The sequence below is a fragment of the Vombatus ursinus genome, unplaced genomic scaffold (assembly GCF_900497805.2).
Source record: "Vombatus ursinus unplaced genomic scaffold, bare-nosed wombat genome assembly UNPS02014825.1, whole genome shotgun sequence".
NCBI lineage: Eukaryota > Metazoa > Chordata > Mammalia > Diprotodontia > Vombatidae > Vombatus > Vombatus ursinus.
The window spans coordinates 9,413,025-9,439,144 of record NW_020954603.1 but is presented as its reverse complement, the minus strand read 5'-3'; the positions used below and the strand labels follow the sequence as shown (position 1 = coordinate 9,439,144).

Sequence of the window (26,120 nt, the reverse complement as noted above, 5' to 3'; positions counted from 1 at the left end):
ATGTCCAGATTTCCTTAGATCTTGGCTGTCATCCTTATCTATCCCTTACAACTTTGTATCATTTGCACATTTGGTGGGCATCTACCATCATACCATCTATGCCTTTGTCCAGCTTACTGATAAAAATGTTAAATAGAATTTCAAGATTTGGAATGTACCTCAGAGACCATCTCTTCTACCACAGATCTCCTTTACAACATACTCAAAATTGTTTATCTAAATTTTGCTTGAAGACCTTTTGAGGAATTCAACCACATAGGGCCAATCCTTGGGGAGCCCCAAAGGAGACCACCTTCCAAGGTGACATGTACAATAGAGTGTAAGTTCCTTGAGGCCAGGGACTGTCTCACTTTAGGATTTATATCCACAATACCTGGCACCTACTAGGCATTTGGCAGTTTAGTATTTATTGATTGATCGATGTGGCTTAGACTATTATTGATTTAAACCTGGGACATCCTCATCAGAGAACCCTATGAACAGAATTTATTCTTTGCTTTCTGGTAATCCGCATGAAATTTGTGTAATAAAGTGCTCTGTTCCCTTGCCGTCCTGGAAACATAACATCCTGGCCCTTCTTCAGCAAAAGCCCACCTGTTCTAAAAAGTGTGAACAGGATTTGAACCCTTGCTTCATGGCTTAATTCCTGTGTCCTTCATGAAGCTTTCCCTGGCCATTCAAGCCCAACCTGTTTTCTCATTTGCCCAAATGACTGTAGCACACTATTACACACATTGTCCATAGTCACAACTTATGCCCGATACACTTATTGCTTTTCTAGTACTGTTGTTCCCTGTACTGCTTGAACTCAACACTATCAAAACCAGAATGGTTTCATTCTCATGAATATCTGGTGACTGTCCATCCATCCTAGGTGTATCATGCTGTCTGTATGTCTCCTGTCCTGTCATCCCCCAGTACCTGGAACAGTACACTCTGCACCCTGAACTCCAGACACTCTGCATCTTTTCATGGATAAATAAATCCATTCATCTTTCCAACTCTGCCCTGGGACTGACTTATATTGATTAGTGATTGAGTGCAAGCTCGCCTAATCCACTTTATCTTGATGGTCCCAGACAAGACTTCACTTTCATCCATCCTGTGTGCCCTCCATGCGGGGCATACATTCAGATAACACTATGCCTCTCTCCATCAACTCCCAACCCACCAGCTATTTTCTACCACCTGCTCCAGCAATCCTAATGAAATCAATTACTACCATTGCTTCTGGCAAGAGCCTCAGTGGCTCCGCTCACCATTCCTGTCAGACTCCCCCAAAAAATCTCCTTTTCCTGGCCACCACCTCTCTATGTGTGTTGTTTCCTTCTATTAGAATTTAAGCTCCTTGAGGGTAGGAGTTGTCTTTTGTATTTGTGTCCCAGTGCCAACCACGTTTAATAGATGTTTAATTAATCTTTTATTCATTCATTGATTCATTCTTGAAATCTTAGCTCTGGTATGATTCACATATTTTCTATTTCTATTTGATTCTTACAATTTGCTCTAAACCTTCCAATCCAAGTATGGTTACCTTTCATTAACATTAGGCTTAATTTTTCCTTCTCCCTTTCTCACTTAACTAGCTGCCAATCCCCACCTCCCAGTACCAATGTGTTTTTTCTGCATAGGTTAACTTGTGGCCCAAATAATTATTATATAAAAGTCATGTATCTGTTCAAAGTTTTTACTCTAGAGAGAGGGAGAGTGAGGTTCTGTGGGCTGAGTTCTGCAAAACTCTATAAAAGGAATAGGTTTATACATTGTTGCTGAATTTGATCTTTTTTAATCTTCTAATCTTATTTTGAATGCTGGGTTGAATTCTTTCTCAATTGTTGTAGCTCATACAATTTGCCTACATGCTTTTTAAAAAAATTTGCCCATTCCTCAATTTTTTTTCCTTTTGAGATGGGAGGCAGGGTTCAAAAAAGCTATCTTTTCCCCTAGCACTCTAACCAGTCCCCAGTTTCTCCAGCTTGAGGGTGTCATGGCGTCATGAAAGAGTATTGTAAGATGATAGCGGTGATCATTGATGAAACACACCATAAGGAATAAGTAAGACTGCTTGTGCTCAGTCAGATGTCTTTCTAACAGCAAGATCCCAGAATCAATACCAGAATAATGGCTAATCACAGGTATGGTTCTTTTGGGTATTCCCCATTATATTTACCAAAACCATAGTTAGAAATGTACTCCTCAGTTTCTCCAACCCTTCCATCTCTTTTCTTATTCCTGAGCTTCCAGCCGCACTCCTCATTCATGTAAGACTATACCATATGCCTCATATTTATAGACCATGACATATCAACCTTCTAGTAGTTGCAGAAACACCAATTACAAAAATGAACATGTAACTAAATAAGCAGTGTAAGCATGGACATGATAATTTTTAAAGCATCTTTGCTTTTTTTATTACATTTATGTATTCTTCATGAGATCTAGGTCTTTAAAAAAGATTATAAGGACTATCAAAATATATTGATGATTCTCTAGAGCAGGGGTTATTAAGCTGGGGTCTGTGAACTTTTTATTTCTTTACTTATTTATTCATAAATTTTTTATTCATTTTAAACTTAAATATAAAACAAGAAAAGAAAAAAAATGTCCATGTATATAACAGAATATAAGAGAGGATTCAATATAAAACAATAAATTTCCATTTCAAGAAAACATATGTAATACATACATATTATTTTCAAAGCTACCCAGCTTTTCTTTGCTTCTTTCTAGGTTTTCTTTTGTTCTCTGCTGTGTACTTTTTACTTTATGTTTTTTTTCTCCCTCTTCACCCCCCAAAGAAGACTGCAAATTAAACTTGGATATATATACGTACACGTAAATATCTATAAACATACACACTCATACACATATGTGTAAGACCATACTAGGCATATTTTCACTTGTCATCTCTTTCTCTGGAGGTAGATAGCATCTTCTTTTATAGGTCCAAATTTCTCCATGTTTTTCTAAATCAACCAGCTCATCATTTCCTACACCACAGTAGTGTTCCAACACAATCACATCCTGTCTGAGAGACTGTCTATGAAAGTTCTTTTTCTGCATTCCTTCTATTCTTGGCTACGTTGGTTTTATTTATACAAAAAACTTTAATGTAAAATAATCAAAATTATCCATTTTATACTTCAATAATGCCCCCACCTTATAATATAGTTTAAGTTCTGATAATGCTGATTCTTCTTCCTTTACATCTCTTTTCCCTAGTTTTTTTAATTCCTGACCTTCTGTTCTTCAGAATGAGCTTTTTTATTATTTTTTCTAACTCAGTAAAAAAATTTTTAGTTATTTAATTGGGATCCATTGCATAAATAGATTAGGTGAAATTGTCATTTTTATTATATTAATTTTACTTACTCATAAACAATAAACATTACTCCTGTTATTTAAATCTGACTTTATTTGTTTAAAAAGTTTTTATGTTCAAATTCATGTAGTTTCAGTGTCTATTTTGGCAGGTATATCTTGGATATTTTATAAAAAATTTTATAAACTTTTTATATTTTATACTAGTTATTTTAAATTGTCTAAAACAACATCAAATAATATTAGTGACACAGTGTAGTTTTCCTATTTTTCTCTTTTAATTAAATCTATTTTAGCTTTAACTTCGAGATCATGATCCCTGCTTTTTTAAAATTTTATTATTTTTAAAATTTATTTATTTTTAGTTTTCAACTTCCACAAGTTTTTGAGTTCCAGATTTTCTATCCATTTCATCCCTCCTCCCACCCCAAGATGGCATGCATTCTGAATACCCCTTCGCCTAATCTGCCCTCCTTTCTATCTCTCTCCCCCTTCTCTTATTCCCTTCCCCTTCTATTTTCCTGTAGGACAGGGTAGATTTCTATACCCCATTTCCTTTTATTTCTTATTTCCCAGTTGCATGTGAAAACAATTTTTTTAACATGTGTTTTTAAAACTTTGGGTTCCAAATTTTCTCCCTTTCTTCCTCCCCATCCACCCTCATTGAAAAGGCAAGCAACTCGATACAGGTTATACATGTGTAGTCATGCCAAACACTTCCATCGTAGTCATGTTGTGAAAAACTAAGTATATTTCACTTAATCCTATCCCACCCCTCATTTATTCAATTCTCTCTTTTGACCCTGTCCCTCCTCAGAAGTGTTTGCTTCTGATTACCCCCCCCCAATCTGCCCTCCCCTCTCTCTTCCTCCTGCTCACTTGACCCTTCCCGGCCTGTTTTCCTGCAGGGTAAGATAGATTTCCATACCCAATTGAATGTGTATGTTATTTCCTCCTTAAGCCAAATCCTATGAGAATAAGATTCACTCATTCCTTCTCACCTTCCCCCATTTCCCCTCCACTGTAAAAGCCTTGTCTGTTTTATGGGAGATGATTTACTCCATTATACCTCTCCCTTTCTCCTTCTCCCAGTATAATCCTCTCTCACCCCTTAATTTTATTCTCCAGATATCACCCACCCCTTCATCTTCAACTCACCCTGTGCCCTCTATCTATCTATCTGTATACATACATGTAGTTTTTTCCCTCCAACTACCCTAATACTGACAAAGGTCTCATGAGTTACAAGTATCATCTTTCCATTCAGGAATGTAAACAGTTCAACCTTAATAAGGCTCTTATGATTTGTCTTTCCTATTTACCTCTTCATGTTCCACTTGAGTCTTGCATTTGAAAGTTGAATTTTCTACTCAGCTCTGGTCTTTTCATCAAGAAAGCTTGAAAGTCCCCTATTTCACTGAATGACCATTTTTCCCTTGAAGGATTATACTCAGTTTTGCTGGGTAGGTGATTCTTGATTTTAATGCTAGCTCCTTTGACTTCCAGAATATTATATTCCATGCCCTCCAGTCCCTTAATGTAGAAGCTGCTACAATACTTGAATTGTTTCTTTCTGGCTGCTTGCAATATTTTCTCCTTGACCTGGGAACTCTGGAATTTGGCTACAATATCTAGGAGTTTTCCTTTGGGGATCTCTTTCAGGAGGTGATCAGTGTTTTCTTTCCATTTGTGTTTTGCCCTCTGGTTCTAACATAGCAGGGCAGTTTTCCTTGATAATTTCTTTTTTTTTTTTTTTTGGCTAGGCAGTGGGGTTAAGTGACTTGCCCAGGGTCACACAGCTAGTAAGTGTTATTATGTGTCTGAGGCCGAATTTGAACTCAGGTCCTCCTGAATCCAGGGCTGGTGCTGTATCTACTGTGCCACCTAGCTGCCCCTCCTTGATAATTTCTTGAAAGATGATGTGTAGGTTCTTTTTTTTGATCATGGCTTTCAGATAGTCCAATAATTTTAAAATTCTCTCTCCTGGATCTATTTTCCAGGTCAGTTGTTTTTCCAATGAGATATTTCACATTGTTTTCTATTTTTTCATTCTTTCGGATTTATTTCATAGTGTCTTGATTTCTCATAAAGTCACTAGCTTCCAATTGTTCCATTCTAATTTTTAAGGAAGTATTTTCTTCAGTAAGCTTTTGGACTTCCTTTTCCATTTGGCCAATTTTGCTTTTTAAGGCATTCTCCTCATTGGCTTTTTGGACCTCTTTTGTCATTTGGGTTAGGCTATTTTTTTTTTAAGGCAATGGGGGTTAAGTGACTTGCCCAGGGTCACACAGCTAGTAAGTGTCGAGTGTTTGGTCTGAGGCCGGATTTGAACTCAGGTCCTCCTGACTTCAGGGCTGGTGCTCTGAAGCACTGTGATGGACTGCACCATCTAGCTGCCCCTAGGCTATTTTTCAAGGTGTAATTTTCTTCAGTATTTTTTGGGGGGTCTCCTTTAGCAAGCTGTTGACTTGTTTTTCATTATTTTCTTACATCACTCTATTCTCTTCCCAGTTTTTCCTCTACTTCTCTTACTTGTTTTTCAAACTCCTTTTTGAGCTCTTCTATGGCCTGGGACTGATTTGTATTTTTCTTGGAGGCTTTGGATGTAGGAGATTTGACTTCGTTGTCTTCTTCTGGTTGTATGTTTTGATCTTATTTGTTACCAAGGAAAGATTCTATGGTCTGACTTTTTTTGCACCTTTGTTTGTTCATGATCCCAGCCAATTACTTGAGTTTTAAACTCTTTGTTAAGGTAGGGGTCTGCTTCTAGTGTGGAGAATGTCCCAAGCTTTGGGGGTTTTGTGCAGCTGTTTTCAGAGATACTTCTAGGGACCTGTAAATTTTCAGTTCTTCCAAGGTGGTATGATAAGGGACAAGATGTTTACCCCCTTCCTGGCCTGTGCTCTGGTCTATGAGTGACCACAAGCACTCTTTTCTGCCTGGGAACTGTGAGGAGGATTTCCTCTCCACCACCACTATAACTTCACCACATCAACACTCCTCCTTGCCCCAGGACCGCCACCTAGAACTGTGACCCAGATCCAAGCAAGGGCAAAGCAAGAGAATCCTACACCAGCAGAGAGATCCCTGCAATCCCCCTCTGATCAGCCACTCAATTCCCTGTTTGGAAGCTCCAGAAGCAGCCGCCACCCCAGGGCTGACCTCGGGGACTGGGGCTGAGACTGAGCTTCTCTCTCACTGCACTCACAGACTTTTCCTACTGACCTTCTAAGTTGTCTTTGGCGTTCATGGGTTGAGAAGTCTGGAAACCACCACAGCTGCCCGCGATTCAGTTCTCTGAGGCAAGCTCTGTGTTCACTGAGGCCTGTTTTGCCTGTGTGCCCATGCCAAACTGCCCTCCTCTCCCTGCCCAGCATGATATTGCTTTCTGATCAACCATCTAGTCTGTCTTGGGGTGTAAATTTGTTTCACTCTGTCTTTTTGTGGGTTCTGCTGCTTTAGAATTTGTTTAGAGCCATTTTTTACAGGCATTTGGAGGGGTCTGGGGGAGAGCTCAAGCAAGTCACTGCTTTTACTCCATCATCTTGGCTCCACCACCCCCCCCCCTTGCTTTTTTTATAATAAATTCTACTCCAGCCCTTTATTTTATCTTAGTGTGTATCTATGTTTCCTGAAAGCAGCTTATTGTTGAATTCAGATCATTAATCTGCTCTCCATTTCTGTTTTATGGGTAAATTCATCCCATTCAAATTCTAAGCTATAATTACCTGTTGTGTATTTTCCTCCTTCCTATTTTTCCTTATTATCCTTCTCACCCTGTTTATCCCATCCCTCCTCACTCCTCTGCTTTACTTCTACCTGCTACCTTGCCCTGCTATTCCTTGACCTACCCGCCCTTCTAAGAGTCTCTCCGTTATCCTCTCCCCCCACCTTGTCCCCTTGTCCTCTTACTTCTTTCTGAATTTAGAAGACTCTTGTGCCTTTCTAGATATATGTTATTCCCTCTTTAACAAATTTCCAATGAGAATAAAGTTCCAGTATTTCCTGCTCTCCCCCCACTTGCTTCTTTTGTATCAGTTCTTCCTTACATGCCATATTTGTATGAGATAATTACTCCTTTTTATCTCTCCCTGCCCAGTTTTATTTTTTTAGACTCACCCCATCATACTCAGCTCAGCCCATGCCTTTCTTTCAAACTACCCAAATAATGATGACAGTCATAAGAGTACTGATAACATTTTCACATAAGAAGTAAACAGTTTGACCTTATTGAGTCCCTTATAATTGGTCTTTAATGTTTACCTTATATTTCTCCTGGATCTTATATGTTGAATTTTCCATTAAGTTCTGCCGTTTTTGTCACAAATACCTGAAAGTCTTTTAGTTCGTTAAATGTCCTTTTTCTTCTCATTCAGGATTATACTTAACTTTGCTGGTAGGTTAGCCTTGGTCATAACCTCAGCTCTTTTGCTCTGCAAAATATAGTATTCCAAAATCTGAGGTCCTTCAACGTAATAGCTGCTAGGTCTCATGTAATCCTTATTGTAGCTCCATGGTATTTAATTTTTTTCTTTTTGCTTGCAGTATTTTCTCCTTAACCTGGGAGTTTTGAAACTGGGCTATGATATTCCTGTAAGTTTTAGTGCTGGAATCTCTTTCAGGTGATGGTTGCTGGATTTTTTCTATTTCTGCTGTGCCTTCTTGTCCTAGAACTTCAGGGCAATTTTCCTTGATAATTTCCTGTAATATTGTATCAAGAGTCTTTTTTATCTTAATTTTCAGGTAGGCCAACTATTCTTATATTGTCTCTCCTTGATCTGTTCTCCAGATCAGTTGTTTTTCTGATGAGATGTCTAACATTCTCTTCTATTTTTTCATTCTTTTGATTTTGCTTTATTATCTCTTGGTGTCTTATAATATCATTAGCTTCCCCTTATCCAGTTATAATTTTCAAGGAAGTATTTTCTTCCATGAATTTTTGATTCTCTGTTTCCAGTTGGTTGACTTTCTTTTCACAATTTTCTTGGATTGCTCTTATTTTTTTTCTAATGTTTCCTCAGTATGTCTTATTTGATTTTTAATGTCCTTTTTAAGTTCTTCCAAGAACTCTTTTTGGACTTGGGACCATTTGATATTTGTCATGGACAAAAGGAGTGGCTTTTTTAGCTCTACTGTCTTCCTCTGAATATGAAACCAGATCTTCTCTATCCTCATAGTAACTATCTATGGTTGGTTCTTTCTCCTTTATTTTTATTTACTTTATTTTGTTTTGTTTTGGTTTTTTAGCAGCTATTAGTGTAATCAAGTTGTTATCCCACGATATGGGGAATGATGCCCCTAGCCTCAGGTCCTTCTCACTGTTATTTTCCAAGGTCTGTCTCTGGCCCCCTCGGTGACTGCAAACTACGGCTGTCCTCTCTGACCTGGAACTGAAACCAGGGACTCTGCTCTCCTGCAACTGCCCACAGCTAGCAGGGTACCCGCCCCCTGCTGCTTCCCCACAGCCATAGCCCAGGACCATGTCAGGTCAGCACAGCTGTGCTTGACATCCCTCAACAGTAGAAGGCCCTTTGATCTTCTCCTACTCAGCTGTCAGTGAAGTAAAAGTTCCTCAGTTTGGGGCAGCCTCCCAACCCAGCTTCCCCCAGGCTTGTTGATTCCACAAGTCAACCTCGAGGTGTTTGTACTTCACTTAGGACCAGGGGTGGGGAACCTGCCTTGAGGCCATATGTGGCCCTCTAGGTCCCCAAGTGCAGCCCTTTGACTGAATTCAGACTTCACAGAGCAAATCCTCTTAATAAAGGGATTTGTTCTGTAAAACTTGGACTCAGTCAAAAGGCTGCATCCAAGAACCTTGGAGGCCACACGTGGCCTTGAAGCTACAGGTTCCCCACCCCTGACTTAGGCCAGAGTTCTAACCCTGGAAGTCGAGTCTTTCCTGGGATCTTCTCAAGTTGTTTTAGGAGGACAACTACTTTACCCCGACTCCTATTTATTTTTGCTGCTCTGCAGTCTCTCTGAGATGACATGCTGACTTTTTTTGTGGAGGAAATTTGGAAAGCCAAAAGTTTCCTGACTTCCACCATTTTCCTAGAGTCCTCTCTCTGTGACCTTTTAAAAAAAATATTTTGATAGCTGTTCTTTTGAAATCCCTTATATTATATACATTTAAACACATTTTTCTGAGAAGTGGTGTGTAAGACTTCATCAGACTGCCAAAGGGGACCATGACATAAACAAAGGTTAAGAACCTCTGCTCCAGATAAATCTGTATTATTGCAAACTCCACTCCTAGAATGATGATATAGATGCAGTCCTTTCCAGGTATTCAGATTATGTCCATATTCATTCTTGTTCACAAATGGCACAATAATTTTTCAGACCTTTAAATGAAAGCCAAAATTGTTAATTGCCCCCCCCAAAAAAATCCCCCATAAATATTACTCTCTGTTTGTAAGTTTCCAAATTATTTGTGAGGATTATCTAGGATTCTGAGTCTATGTCCACCAATCTGATTTTCCATTATAGGTACTTCTATAAACCTACCACAGAGAACAGTCAGATTTAATGTTCCCCACTTTTCATGAGTGGGACTTTATTTCCTTATTAGTGATAGCCATATAATTACTCTGTTCCAATTTACCATTGATAATCTCATCTCCAAACAGCACAACCAATTTAATTCCAAATTCCAATGTTTCTTCCTTTTTAAAAAATACTTTCCCTACTAGAATTTCCTGAAGCTTCCCTGATCCCCCTCCCTTTCCACTGTTTATTGAGCAAGTCAGCATTTATTTCCTCACAGGATCAGAAATCTGAAATAATTTCTAACTCCCTAAATTAACCAACACTTTGCTATTGCTAAATTAAGACACAGCATTTTCTTTAAACCGTTGGACTCTTTTCTAGCACAATAATTTTAGCCTTTCCAAATTGACACAAGGCTTTCAGCATCTATAAAATAGAACTCACATGTCATTAGAAAGTTCCCCCCACCATTAACAAACTTTCCAATCATTTGGCTCCAGGTTTTCTCTCTGTCCCCCTTGACTCTGGCCTGCCTGCCTAATATAATGTTCCCTCTTTCCCCAGAGAATACAGATAGCTTTATCACTGACTAACATGTAAATAATTGCTGCTTTTTAAAGTCCTTTTTTCAACCATTATTTCTGTTTTTGAGAGATTGAGTACCCCTCATTTAGTAATGTACTAATCACTACCACCTCCACCCCTTTAAGGGGATTCACCTCTTTTTCGTTTCAGAGTATTTTGCCTTAAAGTCCTACATATCCTTTGACTATTTATTGCCTTAGTCAGATTTTCTCATGCCAGCACCAGGACCTGAAATGCTCCTCTAGTTCTTTTATCAGCCCCTGTAAGACCCAGGTTTTTAACCTGGGCATTGTGAACTTTGCTAATTATTTAGGTCTTTATTTCAGTAAACAGTTGTTTGTAGCTGTATTTATATAGTTCTTGTATGTATCTTAGAAGGTAGACTCTCAACTCTTTTGGTACATTCTATAGTAACTTCAGATGAAACTTGTCTTTCTGTCTCTTGTTTCTGGGTTTATTAGTATTATATAGCAATGCTGATGATTCATGTGGATTTATTTTATATTCTACAGGTTTGCTGAACTTTTTAATTGTTTTGACTGATTTTTAGTTGGCTCATAAGGATTCTTTATGCATACCATATCATGAATAAAAGTGATAATTTTGTTTCTTTTTTATCTGTGGTTATTCCCTAAATTTCTTCTTCTTGTCTTATTGCTAGTTTCTGGAGCTTCATCAGAGAGAAGTTATGATAGTGAACATCCTTGTTTTACCTTGAGTTTATTAGAAAGAATTCTAGTTTGTCTGTTACAAATTATGTTAGCTGTTTGTTTTAGATGTGTTATCATTTTAAAGAAAGATTCATTTAATCCTATGTTTTCTAGTATTTTTTTTTTTACACAAGTGGGTATTGTATTTTGTCAAAAGCCTTTTCTGCCCCATTGATAAAATCTAATGATTTTTATTAATTTCATTGTGGTTAAGTATATAATTTTCCCAATATTAAACCCATTCTACATTTCTGATACAAATGCAGCCTGATCATAATATATAATCTTTGATAATATATGCACTTTGCATATCTTAAAACACTATATAAATGCTGTGTTAACTATTATTGTTAGAGAGCATAAAGGGAAGGTTAAAAGAAAAAAGTGAAATAAGTTGAAATAAACAGGGAAAGAGAGTATAGAGAAGAAAAATATAAGAGAATACAGTGGGGGAAAATAAACAACTCATAACCGAATATTAATGGAATCAACCCACTCATAAAATGGGAGTGATTAGCCAAAAGAATTTTTTAAAAAATTAAATGATATATTATTTACACAAAACATACTTGAAACATAAAGACTTCCATGGAGTTGACTTATTCTCATTTTAATCTCCTTGCTAATATTTTATTTATCACTTTTGCATCTATGTTCCTTTGAGATATTGATCTTTTTCTTTTACTGTTTTAATTTTTCTGGTTTATGTATCAAGACCATATCTATGTCATAGAAAGAATTTAGTATGATCTCTTCTTCTGGTGTTTTTGCAAACAATTTATGTAATATTGGAATTAATTGTTCTTTGAGTATTTAATAGAATTCCACCTGTGAATTCATCTGGTCCTGGAATTCTTTCCTTTGGGAGTTCATATATGGTTTGATTTCTTCCTCTGAAGTTAGGTTGTTTAAATTTTCTATTCTTTTTCTGTTAATTTGAGTATTTTACATTTTTGTAAAAAATATGTTTATTTCATTTAAGTTGTCAGTTTTATTAGCATATAGTTGGGCAGAATAATTATAATAATATCTTATTTCTTCATTTGTCATGAATTTTCCTTTTTCATTTTTAACAATGATGATTTGGTTTTCCTCACTCTTTTTAAAATCAGATTAGCAAATCATCTTATTTTTGAGGGGATTTCTATTTTGATGATTAATTGGGTTTTTCAATGTGTTGATTTCCTAGTATATTCTTTCATTGCATTCCCAACTCATTGATCTGTTCTTTCCCTTTTTTGTTAATAAACTATTTAGAGAAATAAATTTCCCCCTCAGGACTACTTTGGCTGCATCCCCAGAATTTTGGTATATTGTTTCATTGGTGTCATCATTTTTAATGAAATTATCTATTGTTGATTTGTTATTTGACCCCCCAGTTCTTTAGGATTGTTATTTTGTCTCCAATTTATTTTTAATACTTTTGTTAGCCCTTTATTTAATATAAATTTTATTGTATGGTGACCAGAAAATGGTATGTATAATACTTCTACTTTTCTACCTTTTTTTGGGTGATGTTTTATATCCTAAAATATGGTCAGTTTTGTCAGGGATTAAGAAGAGTGAGAGGAAAGAAAGGGGAGGCACCCATTAAAGACATCATTTTTGAGGAGTTTAGCTACAGAGGGCAGAAGAGATATAGGACGGTAGTTAGTAGGAATGGAAGGATCAAGGGTTTGTTTGTTTGTTTGTTTGTTTGTTTTTTCAGGAGAGAGAGGCATGGGTATCCTTATAAGCAGTAGGGGGAAATTGAAGATAATCAGGAATGTGATGAGAGAGTTGGAGATTCAAGAAAGGAGGAGAGTGTCGAGTTGAATTGGTTTACTAAGGAGTCAGGTTGAGGTGAGGAGGAAAGAGTGACTAGTTCAGGGAGATGACGTGGGAGACAAAGGAGAGGTTAAAAAGCCAATAGATTATGGTCAGATGCAAGGACTTCAGTATTCTTGAACATAGAGGTGATACATTTGTGGGTGATGGCAAGATCAAGGGTATGACCTCGTTATATGTGACTGAGGTGAGGTGGAGGAGTAGCTCACGGGAGGCGAGGAGGTTGAGGAACTGAACGGTTAGGGTCTTTGAGGGGAAATCAATATGTAGGTTGAAGTCTCTTTTTATGAGAGCAGGAGTTGAGGAGGAGAGAAAAATAGTGAGCCAGGCATGGAGCTCACTGAACAAGGAAGGGGCGTGTCCCTGGCGGTGTGTTGACCATAGTTACCAGGATTTTGTTGGGTGATAAACTCAAGGAAGAGAGGTTACTGAGTGACGGAAGGAGTGGCAACCTGGAAGTGGCGGTGGGGGCCAAGGAACAACCCGACTCTCTCATCTCAGCCAGCGAGCAGAGATGGATGAGTAAGGCTGCCGAGCGCACCGGAGAGGGCGGCCAGAGATGCTGTGCCGTCAGAGAGGGCCCAGGTTTTAGCTAAGAGCGAGTGATGTGAGTTGTGAGAGAAGAACATATTTAAGATGAAGGGAAAGCTGTTGCCAATAGAACAGGCATTTCAGAGGGTACGCTGGAAGGACTGGGTGGAGTTAGGATGAGATTGGGGTGGGAGGGTTGAGGAGGATGGCAATGAAGAATAGGGTGGTAAGGGTATGGATGGGGTTTGAATAATGATCTCCAGGAGTTCACAGTCACTGGGATGTGAAGGGTATGAGCAGGTGTGAGAATGTTCATCACCGAATGGAGGGCATCATGCCTCTACCCTCGAAGAACAGAAGTGGCAGGAGAGGGAAGGCCTGAAGTCAAAATGAGGGGTTACTTTTCTTTGCACGGGAGGTTTGCCACATCCCAGTTGGGTGATTGTGCTGGCAGCAAGAGGCGGAAAATGCCTTGTGCTGGTACGTATGGAAAGGGTTTTGGGGAGCAGATGGAAGATGCCTGATCCTAAGCACACTTCCTCAGGGGACACACTGTGCCCAGCAAGAGATGTAAAGCTCAGGGCACTAGTGCACCTGCGGTCTGAGGTCTTCTTACCTGTGGAGTCTGGTTATGAGAAGCAGTATTAAGTGGTAGACCCTTTGCATGCACAGGGAGAAGACACCCTCCTGCCCCTGCTGAACAGCCTTTCCTCAGGGAACCCTGCATCCTGGCAAACCCTGTCTTCCTACCTGAGGAGGCTGGTTATGAGCCGACAGCAGGAGTGATAGAACCTCTGCACAGATTATTCCCTTGCAGTTACCTTTTTATTTTTCTTGACTCCCATGTTTGTATTTCACAGTTCCTTTTCTGCTCCATTTTAAAAATCAGTAATATCCTCTATTTCAGAAGATTAATTTTTTTTCCTTGTCAGATTATTATTTTCAGTTTTGCTGGGCAAGTTATTCTTGATGTAGACCTTTGTCTTTTGAAATATCTCATTCTATGTTCACCATCTCTTTACAGTTATAGCTGCCAAATCTTGTACAATCCTGATCATTTCTTCAATATTTAGATTATTTCTTTCTGATCACTTGAATTTTTTTCTTTTGCCTAGAACTCTGGGTTTTAGCAATGATCACTTTGAGGTTTCTTTCAGAAGATGATTGGAGGATTCTTTCTATTTTCACATTGTCCTCTTGTTTTTTATGTGTCTGGATAATTTAATGATTTCTTGAAATATGCCTTCTAGGTTTTGGTTTTTTTTTTGGTCAGGAATTCCATGTAATCATATGATTTTTAAATTATCTCTTGATCTGTTTTTTAGGTTAGTTTTTGATATGAGATATTTTACATTTTCTTCTGTTCTCTCATTCTTTTGACTTTGCATTAAGAGTTCTTATTTCCTGGAGTCGTTAATTTCCACTTGGTCCATTTTGATTTTTAGAGAGTATGTTAATAGGCTCTTTTCTTAAACTATTGATCCTTTTTTCATTTCTCTCCTCCATAGTTCTCAGTTATTTTATAATGTCTTTTTAAAACTCTTGTATCATTTCTTCGAAGAATTCTAATTGTTCATTTAGGCAAACTTTTTTTTTTCTTTGAGATTTTGATTATAGATGTTTTTGAGTTATTCTCTTTTAGGTTTGTGTCTTGGTAATCCCTGGCATCATAAAAGTCCGTTTTGTTTGTTTATTTACTCATTTCTTGTTTCTAAGGCCTCAGGAGTTAAGTTCTAGACCTCACTACTCAAGGAATCAAATCTAATTAAGGATGTTTCCTTTGCCCCAACTAGGCCTTTTTCATGGACACCAAAGTTCTTTCCTGTGATTAGTCTTAGTTGAAGCTCTTTCCTTTAGATGAGTCAGTTAAATCTGAATTTACCTGAGAAAGGTTACCTGAGGTTTCTCTGAGAAAGACCTAGTTGAACAGCCTTTTACTTGAGAGGGAGGAGAGGAGAGGGATTTTTTTTTACTTTTCTCATATTATGTTCTTCTACAGTCTTTTTTTTTTTTCTTGTTAAATTAACTCAGCCTGACTGAAGAGTTTTTTGTTTTTGTTTAGTTTTTTCTTCACAGTGAGATGTTGTTGTTTTTTTCCGTTAGTGGTAGGGTTGGTTTGTTGTTGTTGTTTTAACCTTAACTCATAAATCTGTCTGTTTCACTTTAGTCTCTCAAGGGATTTCTTCCTGAGTATAATTTGACATGTGCCCTAGATTTTGGAAAGTTGGATTTCAGAGGCTTCAGAAGATAGACAAGCTTCAGGGGAAGTTAGCCCAGGAGCCTGGGAGATACGTAAGAATGAAATTCTGAAGACATGAAGGGAAATAATGCCAGTGAGGAGGAAAATTTTTATTTGTCTGAAGCTACTCATGGAGATTCACCAACCAACTTAGATTTCAAAAAGAAACATATAGGAAATGAAACAAGGACAGGTAACAAAAGAGATCTATAAGAGCATGGCTCAGTTCCATAGAAATAATCCAGAATGCTCAAGAGCTGTCAGCATGCCTGAGATTGGCACAAAAAGCTAAGGGTAGCAGAAAGGGTTGGGTTTTGAGTTTGGGGTTTTTTTTAAGCTATTGTGATAGAAAAAAAATCTTAGAAGGGATAAGACCTTGGCTTGGAGAATAGGATGGTGATGACTGACAACAGAGAGAAGGATGAGTTGCTCAATTTTTGCTTTTTTCTCTTGTCTCTGCAAAGTAGCTGACCTTTGACTGGAAATGACAAAACAAAAATGATTGTTGATACCTAAGAAAGAGTACCTAGGTGCCCTTGATGAATTCAGGATTGTTGGCCCAGATAAACTATAACTTCAGGTCTTAAAAGGACTAGTAATTGTGATTGCTGAGCCATTATCTGTGATATTTGAAAAATTATGAAAAATGGAAGCTGTACTTCAAGATGAGGACAAGAAAAATGGGAGAGAACAGAATTTGCACACTGTAGGCTAGTGAATTTGACTTTGGTTCCTTGGCAAATTCTGGAACAGATCATTTTAAGTCATGGTTAGTTAACATCCTGAAAGGGAAGTGGTGTTTACAAAAAGCTTCATCAAGAATAGATCATGCCAGACAAACCTTATTTACAGTTTTATGAGGTAAATATACTAATTGACAAGTGAAATGCAGTGGCTGTAGATGACCTATCGATTTAGAATAGCTTTTGACAAAGCATCTCATACTACTGTTGTGGAGAAGATAGAGTGATGTGGATTGGACAATACTCCATTCATCTGGTTTCAAACCTGGTTAAATGACTGGACTCAAAGAGTGATTGTTAAGGGTTCAGTGTCAGCATGGCAGGAGGCCTAGTGGAGTGGATCTGTATTTGGGCTTGTGCTGTTTAACAGATTTTCAGTTATTTAAATAAAGCAATAGATGGTATATTCATTTGAGCATACATGCATAAATATATAGACATATGTGTATATGTGTGTACATACACATATACATGTGCAAGTTTATCATACCAGAAGCAATAAATTGTAGAGGGGAGGGGGAGGGGGAAGATAGTTACTAAAATTATGCCAAACTTAAGGTATAGAAAATGTGGTGAAGGGTGGAATTCATCATCTATTGGCTATTATTTTAGAGAAGCAATGTTATATTTTCATTTAATTCTTCCATCCTTGCTATCTACTATTTTATATTTCTGTTCTCTTTTGTGGCTAAACTCCTTGAAAGAGCCATCTACCTTCAGTTCCTTGACTCCCCCCTCCCTCTTCCTTGGCTTCTGACCTTATCATTCAGCTGAAATTGCTCTCAGTCAAATTACCTGTGATCTCTTAATTGCCAAATCCAAAAGCTTTTTTCTCACTCCTCATCCTTCTTGATTTCTCTTCATTCTTCAACACTATCAATTACCCTCTTTTTCTTGATCCTTTCTTCATTCTAGGTTTCCATAGCACTATTCTCTCCTGGTTTTCCTCCTACCTGTCTGACCCTTCTCTGTCTCCTTTGCCTGTATCTTCCTTCAGGACTAGCCCACTGTGTCAGTCCCCCAAAGCTCTGTCCTAGGTTTTCTCTTCTTTCTATATATTATTTCACTTGATGATCTCATCAGCTCTGGTGATGAGAGCTCATGAGCTTTCGTGAGCTCATGGGTTCAGTTATTGTCTCTGTGCAGACAATTTTCAGGTCTATTTATCTAGCTTCACCAGTCACCTTTTGGACTTCTTGAATACCTCAAAGTCAACCTGTCCAAAACTGAATTCTTTGTCTTTGCCCTTAAGTCTTCCCCTCTTCCTAACTTTTACATCAAGGGTTCCATTATCCTCCCAGTTACACACATTTGCATTCTAGGGGTCATCCTCATCTCCTTACTCTCATCTCTTTGCAACTCCCTTATCTAAACAGTTGCCAAGTCTCTTCTATTCTACCTTCACAGGGTCTCTTCTTATATATAGCCTCTTCTCTCCTCTGATGCAGCCGCCATTCTGGTGCAGGCCCTCTTCATCTCACACCTGGTCTATTGCAAACTCCAGTCCATCCTCCACTCAGCTGCCAAGTTGATCTTCCTAAAGCAGGGGACTGACCATGTCACCCTCTTCCCCTGCATTCCATAAACTCTGATGATTCTCTATTAGCTCAAGGATCAGATGTGTACAATTCTCTGTTTGGCTTTCAAAGCCATCATAACCTAGCTCCTTTCTACCTACTTTCTACAGTCTTGTTGTATTCTTTTACTATTTATATTTGTATATAACCTTACTCACTTTTGTGTATTCTGAGATCCAGTGACCTTGCTGTTCCTCATACAAGATGCCTCATCTGACTCAGGGCATTTTCTTTGGCTGTTACACATTCCTGGTTTTTCCCTCTACTTATCTCCACCTCCTGGTCTTCCTGACTTCAAGTTCCACCTAACTCTCATCTACTATCTGAAGTCTTTCCTAATCTCACTTAATACTAATGTCTTCCCTTCACTGACTATCTTTAATTTATCCTGTATCTTTTTTGTATGTAGCCGTTGTCAGATTGTCTTCATTAGAATCTGAGCTTCTTGAGACCTGGGACTATTTTTTGCCTTTATATTTCTAGAACTTAGAACAGTGCCTGGCACATAGTAGGTTTTTACTACATGCTTGACCTGCTTATTGACTGTGAAATAAGAAGCATTCAAAACACTAGAAAAACCATTTCAGAAGATGATTCCCTATAACTCCCTTTTTTCTGATCAAGGATGACAAAAATGCTGCCTTTCTTCTGATGGAAAGTGACAGACTAATCATCAGCCTTCCCAGAGTGAAGTGGACTGAAGCTGCATTGACCATGGCATCTAGGCTGCAAGAAGAATGCATAGCATTTATTGTGGCAAACTTCTCCCAGATAATACAGAGTGAGAACTTTGCTCTTCTTTTACAGGTATTGTCACCTTATTTTTCAGTTTCTCCTTTTTTGCTGATTGCATTGTAACATTTTAAAGTAATATTTATTTATATATAAAATTGCACAATTTCAATAAATTTAATGTTCCCAATTTCAGATGCCACCTACTTTATCACCTTTACCCACAATTGAGTACGTTCTTGCCTTTGAAGCTGCATATTAGTTTGTATTTCCGTTATGTTATTTGTCATCATTTGCTTTATACAGTAGTTAGTTGTGTACTTGCCTCATCTGCCCTTCTAGATAGTAAATTTGACAAGGTAGAAATCATGCTTTATTTATCTCTGTATACTTCATAGTTACCAGGATAGTGTCTTTAACATATTAAATGTTAAGTAATCCTTTGCTGAATTGTGTAGCGATGAGCAATTCTTTGTGCAGAGGAAAGGCTGCCTGGAATGTCTCAGTGTGACCCAGTGTTAAACTGGCCTGCACTGCTTTTCCAGTTGATGTTGCTCACAGATTACCAACCAAAGTGTCTGAAAACAACACGGACACCATTTGGTGGTGATGGTGGTTTTTAACTAAAAATGGAATTGTTTTCTCAGCAAAATTAACTCTCTGACTTGAGCCAAATCTTCATAGGGCTGTTGGCCCATCTAGTGTCACCAGAGGACTGATAGAAAAGCATTTCTAAGATTATAAAAATTTCCATGTAAAACAGAGGACCTTCTAGGTTCTATTTAATTAGGTAGAGTTAATGGGGTTCTTATAACTTTTTGGTGATTTTATGGGGGAGATGGAAAAAAAGAATGAATGATAATAACTTCTGGATTACTTCATGTCACCAGAGTTATGATGAATCTTCTACTATTATGTCAGCCTTTCAAGCTTAATCTTAGCTTATGAAATTGTGAGGAAAGCTATCCCATTGTACATTTCATTGTATGTGAATGTTTGTCTGCTTTTTTTCCATAGTCACAAGCAATGAGTAGCACAGCAGATCTCTTGGACAAAGTTCTTAAAGCAATTGAGAAAAACATCACCACTGAAAATAGCTGTTTACTTCTAATGGCTGTGGATACTCTGCTGAATGCTGAAAGTACAAAGGAAATGGTATTGATACAAATGTTATAATGAAAATATAACATTTACACGACTCCAGAATATTTTTAAGATTAAGAATTTCAAGGAACTACAAATGAATTTGTAATGATGATTTGGATTTAGGCATTTTAAATGATTTACTTTAAACAGTTTTTAACAATCAGTTTTCCTTTTGTTGAAAAAGTAGATGTTTTAAACTACTAACAGCCAAAAGTACCCCATTGGTTAATAAGACAATATTATATACCATTGGTTAATAATATTTACCCTTATAACAATGATGTTACAAAACCAAATTTTCTGAGTATAAAATTTATCTGAAATATTCTTGCAGATTTTGACTTTTGTAACAAATGTATATTTTTTTCTCTTTGGTGTTGGTGTCTGGTTTTAAAACTTGAGTCCTTTGGTGATTTGAGTAAAATATAAAAATTAAAATGATGCTGATGCTTTATATGCACATATTAACCAATGTTAATTATTAAGTTACGGCAGGCTAGTGGTATTTTGTTCAGCAAGAGTGATAAAAATTTAATCAAATCTAATGCTGTTCCCTCGAGTATTTGACCTTGTAGTGACTTGGCCTATTATAAAACCCCACGGAAGATACTCCTAAAGAGGTCACTAGCAATTTAAAGCAATGTTTCAGCTTTGATAGAAGAGATCTGTCTTAATACAGCACTGTAGAATTGGGGTGCTGAACAGTAAGCTTTCATTAGGAACGTGTAGTCTACAATCTTAAAAATCTAAGTGATGACATCATTCATCTAGCTTAAGGAGTAAGTAGATTCTGAAAGGAATAATGACTGGTTGCTATGACAATGTGGCTCTCCCCAGCCGCTGATTTGTTGCTTGAACACAGGGTTTTACGTGCAAGATCCAGGCTCTGCGTGATAAGCTGTGGCTCTTCCTGGTTCAGTCTTTTTATGCTGTTCGTCACACAGAAAGCTGGAGTCTGATGAGACCAGATGATCAGCAGAAGATCCAAGCAGGTGTGTTAACTGTAGAATTCTTTATCTTTATATGAGGGTTATTTTTTGCCATACATTTTGAGAATTCTTAATAAGTACCAGGAGTGGAGGTGGGATGCTTCTGTTATTTAAAGTATTAAGGTGCCATGTACAACTAGTGATAGTATATTTAGTCAGCCTTGAAACTGATGAAGCAGTTTTGGGAGAATTTCTTTTTTGTTTTGTTTTTCTAGAGCTTTAATTAGGCACATGTAAAATGGAGACAGGACTCCCTTTCCTATATACATCTGTCTGTTTCTATCTCCTGTACATTAGTAAAATTGTTCCCATGTTATTTATATAAAACATTATTAATACTAGATGAGTAATATGGGAAATTTTCATTTGCATAGAACAGTTTACTAAATATACTTTCTTCTTTTTACATATTTTATTATTAAAGCTTCCTCATTTCTTACATAAAATCTGTTTCATGTGAGTTGTGTATAAATTAGGTGGATTTATTTCACAACTGATAGCTTCAGTGCTATTCTATGTGCTATTGCAGAATCTCTAATGAGCGATATCATGGTCTCTGACATTTAACAGACATCACTTGACACATTAGAACTAAACTAAAAACATTTATTGCTCTGAATATTTCTTTGTTTCAAAAATGTTAAAGTAAAATGTTAAGGGTGTGGAACTGAAAATGGCTTCAGGACCATCTTTGTTAAAGCAGATGGTACAGAAAACATATTGGAATGTTCAATAAGAATATTTACTAAGACATTTTGGATCATGTTATTTTGCTTTATATATTTTATAAAACAAGCCATTTTATGAATTTTAACACATGATATCTGCACATAATGAAAAGTATTTATGATGATAGTTTTCATTTTTTTAATTCCTTAATTACATATTGAGTAAATGATCTAATCCATCTACCTTTTATTACTATGATGTGGGGTTATGGTTAAATATGATCTGAAGAGTGTGTAGTTTAAAGTGTTCTATCATTTCTTTTTTGCATTTAAAAATTTGGGAGAATTTTCTCATGGTGTGCTTTTCTGTTATGAATTTATGTAGCACCTGTATTTATCCACTAAAAATTCTATAGATTTTTTTTTAAAACCATGGATCAGTCAGTGGTGTAGGTGTCATTCAAAACTTTCTCCTGATTGGTAGCAAAGTTTTGGGGTTTGGGGTTTTGTTTGGTATTTTTAGGATTTTTGCTTTGCTCTTTTACAAGATTTCATGTCCCCAAGTTGAGATCCTTATAATGTTTTACATTTTAATTATTTAAAGCCATAGGAAAATAATTCAAAACTTTGAATGTCTAATCAGTAATAAAGATGGTTAATACAGGAAACTTCCCATTTTCAGATACTAATTTATGAAAATATTAGTATTATAAGACAACTTGTCTTCAGTTTCATATCTATTAAAATTTATAAGACCTAAGCTGTACAGAAATACTGCATTGGGTACCCCACCCCACAGCCCCCAAAAAGGGAAGAAACGAGATAATCTTATGCATCTACTTCTCATGATCTTTTTTTACTAATCTTTGGGAGTGATTTGTGTTAATATCTTTATGGATGTGAATGTAAAGAATTATTTGCTCACCAAGGATCAGTACCTGCAATGCCATTTTCAGGGTTCTGCTTTGTCCTACAGCATAGTTTCATAGAATGGAGAAGATTGCTATGTGGCTTCCTCCGTAAATTTAGCATACTTTTTATTGGATGTTTTGATATGTCATATACTTTATGGAAACTATCTTTACGTTATCTGAATAGATTTTTTTTAAAACAATCTCCAAAGGAATAGACATCAGCCATATGATATTAATAATCTCATCCAGTTATTTCTGTTTTCATCATGCCATTAAAATTCTTATTTGAAGAAATACATGAATGCTAGCCCCAAAGTATGATGTGTATGAATGTTTTGTTTATGATAATACAAATGTTTATTTAGATATCTTAACCTGAATCATTAAATTGTGTGTAATTTTAAGAAATTATATATTAGGCTTATGGAGCCTTGCATTTTCTTGTCAAAATCTCAACATCACTTTCCTCCAACCCTCCCCTAAATTCAACATATATTTATGGTTCATCTGTCTTAACAGATTATTTTTTAAATAGAAGTATTATAAATGTTTTTTAAAAGATATATGCAATTGTTACAAGCTGTTGAGTCTTTAAAATTGGAAAATTAATTGAAGTTAATTACCTCAATTTTAAAATTTTAAAAACTTACTCTTAGTTTATAAATCTTTTGTATACGAGAATCGATTCTTCATCTCACTTAAGGGTACATTCAGAGGTGATGTGAGCATAATGTTGCCATTAACTTGAAAAGAAACTATGGGGACCAGAGCAAGACCATGCAGATTTTATTTGAAGTTTGCAAGGAATTTGGAAGTGTGCTGTAATTGTTTTCAAGAACCCAAAATTATCTCCACCCAAACATGTCCTTCCTACCTGCTATCTTCCTGCTTTCCTTTTATGAAAAGAAATTGATTCTTAAAGAATTAAACCACTGTTTCTTTTACAGCTGCATTTGATAAGGGTGATGATCGAAGACTTGGCAAAAAGCCAATTTTCAGTAGTTCTCAGGTAAATCCCTTCATGTTCACATGTCAAATAGAAAAAAAAATTCTCAAGAATAATTTCATATTTGGTTAAGTATTGAAATAATTCGTGTTTCAATTCTGTTCCTTCATTGTTAATGATTCTTCTTCACCGGATTTTTCTTGGCACTTTAACTCAATATTTTACATAAAAGGTTCCAAAAACCTTAGTGCAGTTTTTAAGTTTTAATAACTTATTTAGAAAGAATGTGCTATTTTGTCATACTTATTATCTCACTGGCATGGATGGTAGATGGTGTGATACTTCTTCCATTTCCTTGAAAGCCCTGTTGGCAACTAAGCATGTTGGAACTGTGCCAATAATTCAAATACTTGAATTGTGGATCCAATTCAATCTTAAAATTTCCTACTTAACCTACTTCTTAAATTTTTCATTTATTCCTTTTTTCCCTGTGCTAAAGTATTTGAATTCCCATGCCCAGATGAGCTACATTCCAGAGTACTGACAGAACTGGCAGATGTAGGGGCAGCTAGGTGGCGCAGTGGATAGAGCACTGGCCCTAAAGTCAGGAGGACCTGAGTTCAAATCCGACCTCAGACCAAACACTTGACACATACTAGCTGTGTGACCTTAGGCAAGTCACTTAACCCCAATTGCCTCACCAAAAAAAAAAAAACAAAAACAAGAACTGGCAGATGTAAATGCCACTTGGTGTTGGTAGAGGCCAGACCCAGCTGATGGACTGCAGGACCGTCAGTTTCGACTCCCATCACAGACAGTTTAGTATATAGTCTATATTTCATATTCATTTATCTCCATGCATGTCATTTTCCCAAAAATGCAAACTGGCTGGTGGGGACTGCTTCATTATTGTCTTTGTACCCCCAGACTTGTACGTAGTTGGTGCTCAGTAAATGCTCATTGAATGTATGAACACTGTATTTGTAGGCTAACCAGGTAAATAGTATAGCATCATTACAATGTAATTGTTATTTCTGTGAAATTCCATAAGAAATGGATATATTTTAGATTTTGCTCAAGTGTTTCAGATCACATTGTAACACAGGTTTACCTGTAACATGGAGTTGGACTCTGAAATCGTTTGTGATGAGATTTGCACTGTGAAGTGCTTTGGTTTTCTGTAGCTGAGGCAACAGGCTACCCTGAAGCATAAGTTCATGGTCCAGTGAGATCATGTGTTAAGAGCCCACCAAATTCATTACTAAGCAGTTTTCAGTGTAACAGTGTTTTGGAAGAGCTCTAAAGGGGGAGCTGTGTGTGTATTCCAGGGGTGAGGAAGCTGTGGCCTTGAGGCCGCAGGTTCTCCACCCCTGAATTTTAGCGAGTAACTTTAAAGTATGTACTTTAAAATAAGCTTTGATCAGAGAACCAAAATGACGGATCATATATACTTGGATAAAGATGGTTTTGCCATTTCCTTCTCCAGTGGATTAAGGCAAATGGCAGTGTTGCACAACTAATGAGTATGTGAGCCCAGATTTGAACTCAAGCCTTCTTGACTCCAGACTTGAGTCAACCTGAGATTGCTTGTCATAGTGCAGAGAAGACTAGCTTTGAAGTCAAAAGACCTGAGTACAAATCCTACCTGATGCTTACTACCTATAAGACTTTGGGCAAGTCACTTCATCTCAGTTTTCTCACCTATGAAATAAGGAGGTTGAACTCAGTGCCCTCTGAGGGCCCTTCCAGGTCTTGATCCTACGATGTCATCATTGTGAGTACTTCCCCAGTGATACAGATCACAACCATCCAGGCTTTTTCGTCCTGTGTGACTACTGGCCATGTGCATTCAAATAACCTCCCTGAGGCTCCATATGGCCAGTAATACTAGGGATTTTAATCTTGATATTGTAGGTATACCAATGGAACATGCTATACCCCAATTTTTATTCATTCTTGCAATATGACTGGCTCACCTCCCTTTCTGATCATCCATATCTCTAACAGCATCCTTCATGTGGTTTCACTTGTGTGATTCTTGGTGGGTGACACATCACAGCCTTCCCAGGCTCACCATATGTCCTTCTGTTGCCCTTTGGGTGACCCTCCTTGGAGATACAGAGTATTCCATGGCGTGAAGACACGTTTGGCTAATTATAAGGAGTAGCTCTTTAATGGACTATTGCAATTCTTCAGTTCCACATTTCTTTCTTTGTTTTTTTGCACACTTTGCTCCTACTTCGAAGATCTCAGATTTAGAGCTGAAAGGGACCTTAGTCTGACACACCCTTTACAGAGGAGAAAACTGAGGCACAGAGAAGTGAAGGGCCTTCTCCAGGGCCAGGCAGCCAGATCTCATGTGGGACTGGAAGCCAGCTCTTCTTTTCTCCACTGTGCCACACTGCCTCTCGAGTCAAGCAGAATAAGTCAAACCTTCTTTCTATGTATGTGTAACCCTTTTCAATGGTATGTGGCCTGCTGCAGACTGTGAAAAGCCAATTTCAGCATGGACAACCACATACTATCAAAGTATATTTTGCTATGGCTATTTTTGGTGTCTTTGACAAGACAGTATGACAAACTCCAATAAATTGGGTGTCATAAACAAATTTTTCACAGGAGAGCATTAATTGAGAGCATAATAAATGAAAACAAAAATCTGAAGTAAATAAAGTGCTTAACTACTTTTTAAGTTCCAGGAGT

The 26,120-nt window shown here is 37.2% G+C and overlaps 1 protein-coding gene across 5 annotated transcripts in view; it reads left to right on the top strand.

Moving 5' to 3' along the window:
- Positions 1-26,120, top strand: part of KIAA1107 (KIAA1107 ortholog) — a 131,705-nt gene that overhangs the window by 93,334 nt on the left and 12,251 nt on the right. For all 5 annotated transcript variants that reach the window (XM_027838025.1, XM_027838029.1, XM_027838027.1 and 2 more), the window contains 4 exons: positions 18,647-18,829; positions 19,772-19,909; positions 20,763-20,892; positions 23,419-23,480. In XM_027838025.1, the coding sequence (XP_027693826.1) occupies positions 18,647-18,829; positions 19,772-19,909; positions 20,763-20,892; positions 23,419-23,480 (513 nt within the window). The remainder of the gene's footprint in view (positions 1-18,646; positions 18,830-19,771; positions 19,910-20,762; positions 20,893-23,418; positions 23,481-26,120) is intronic.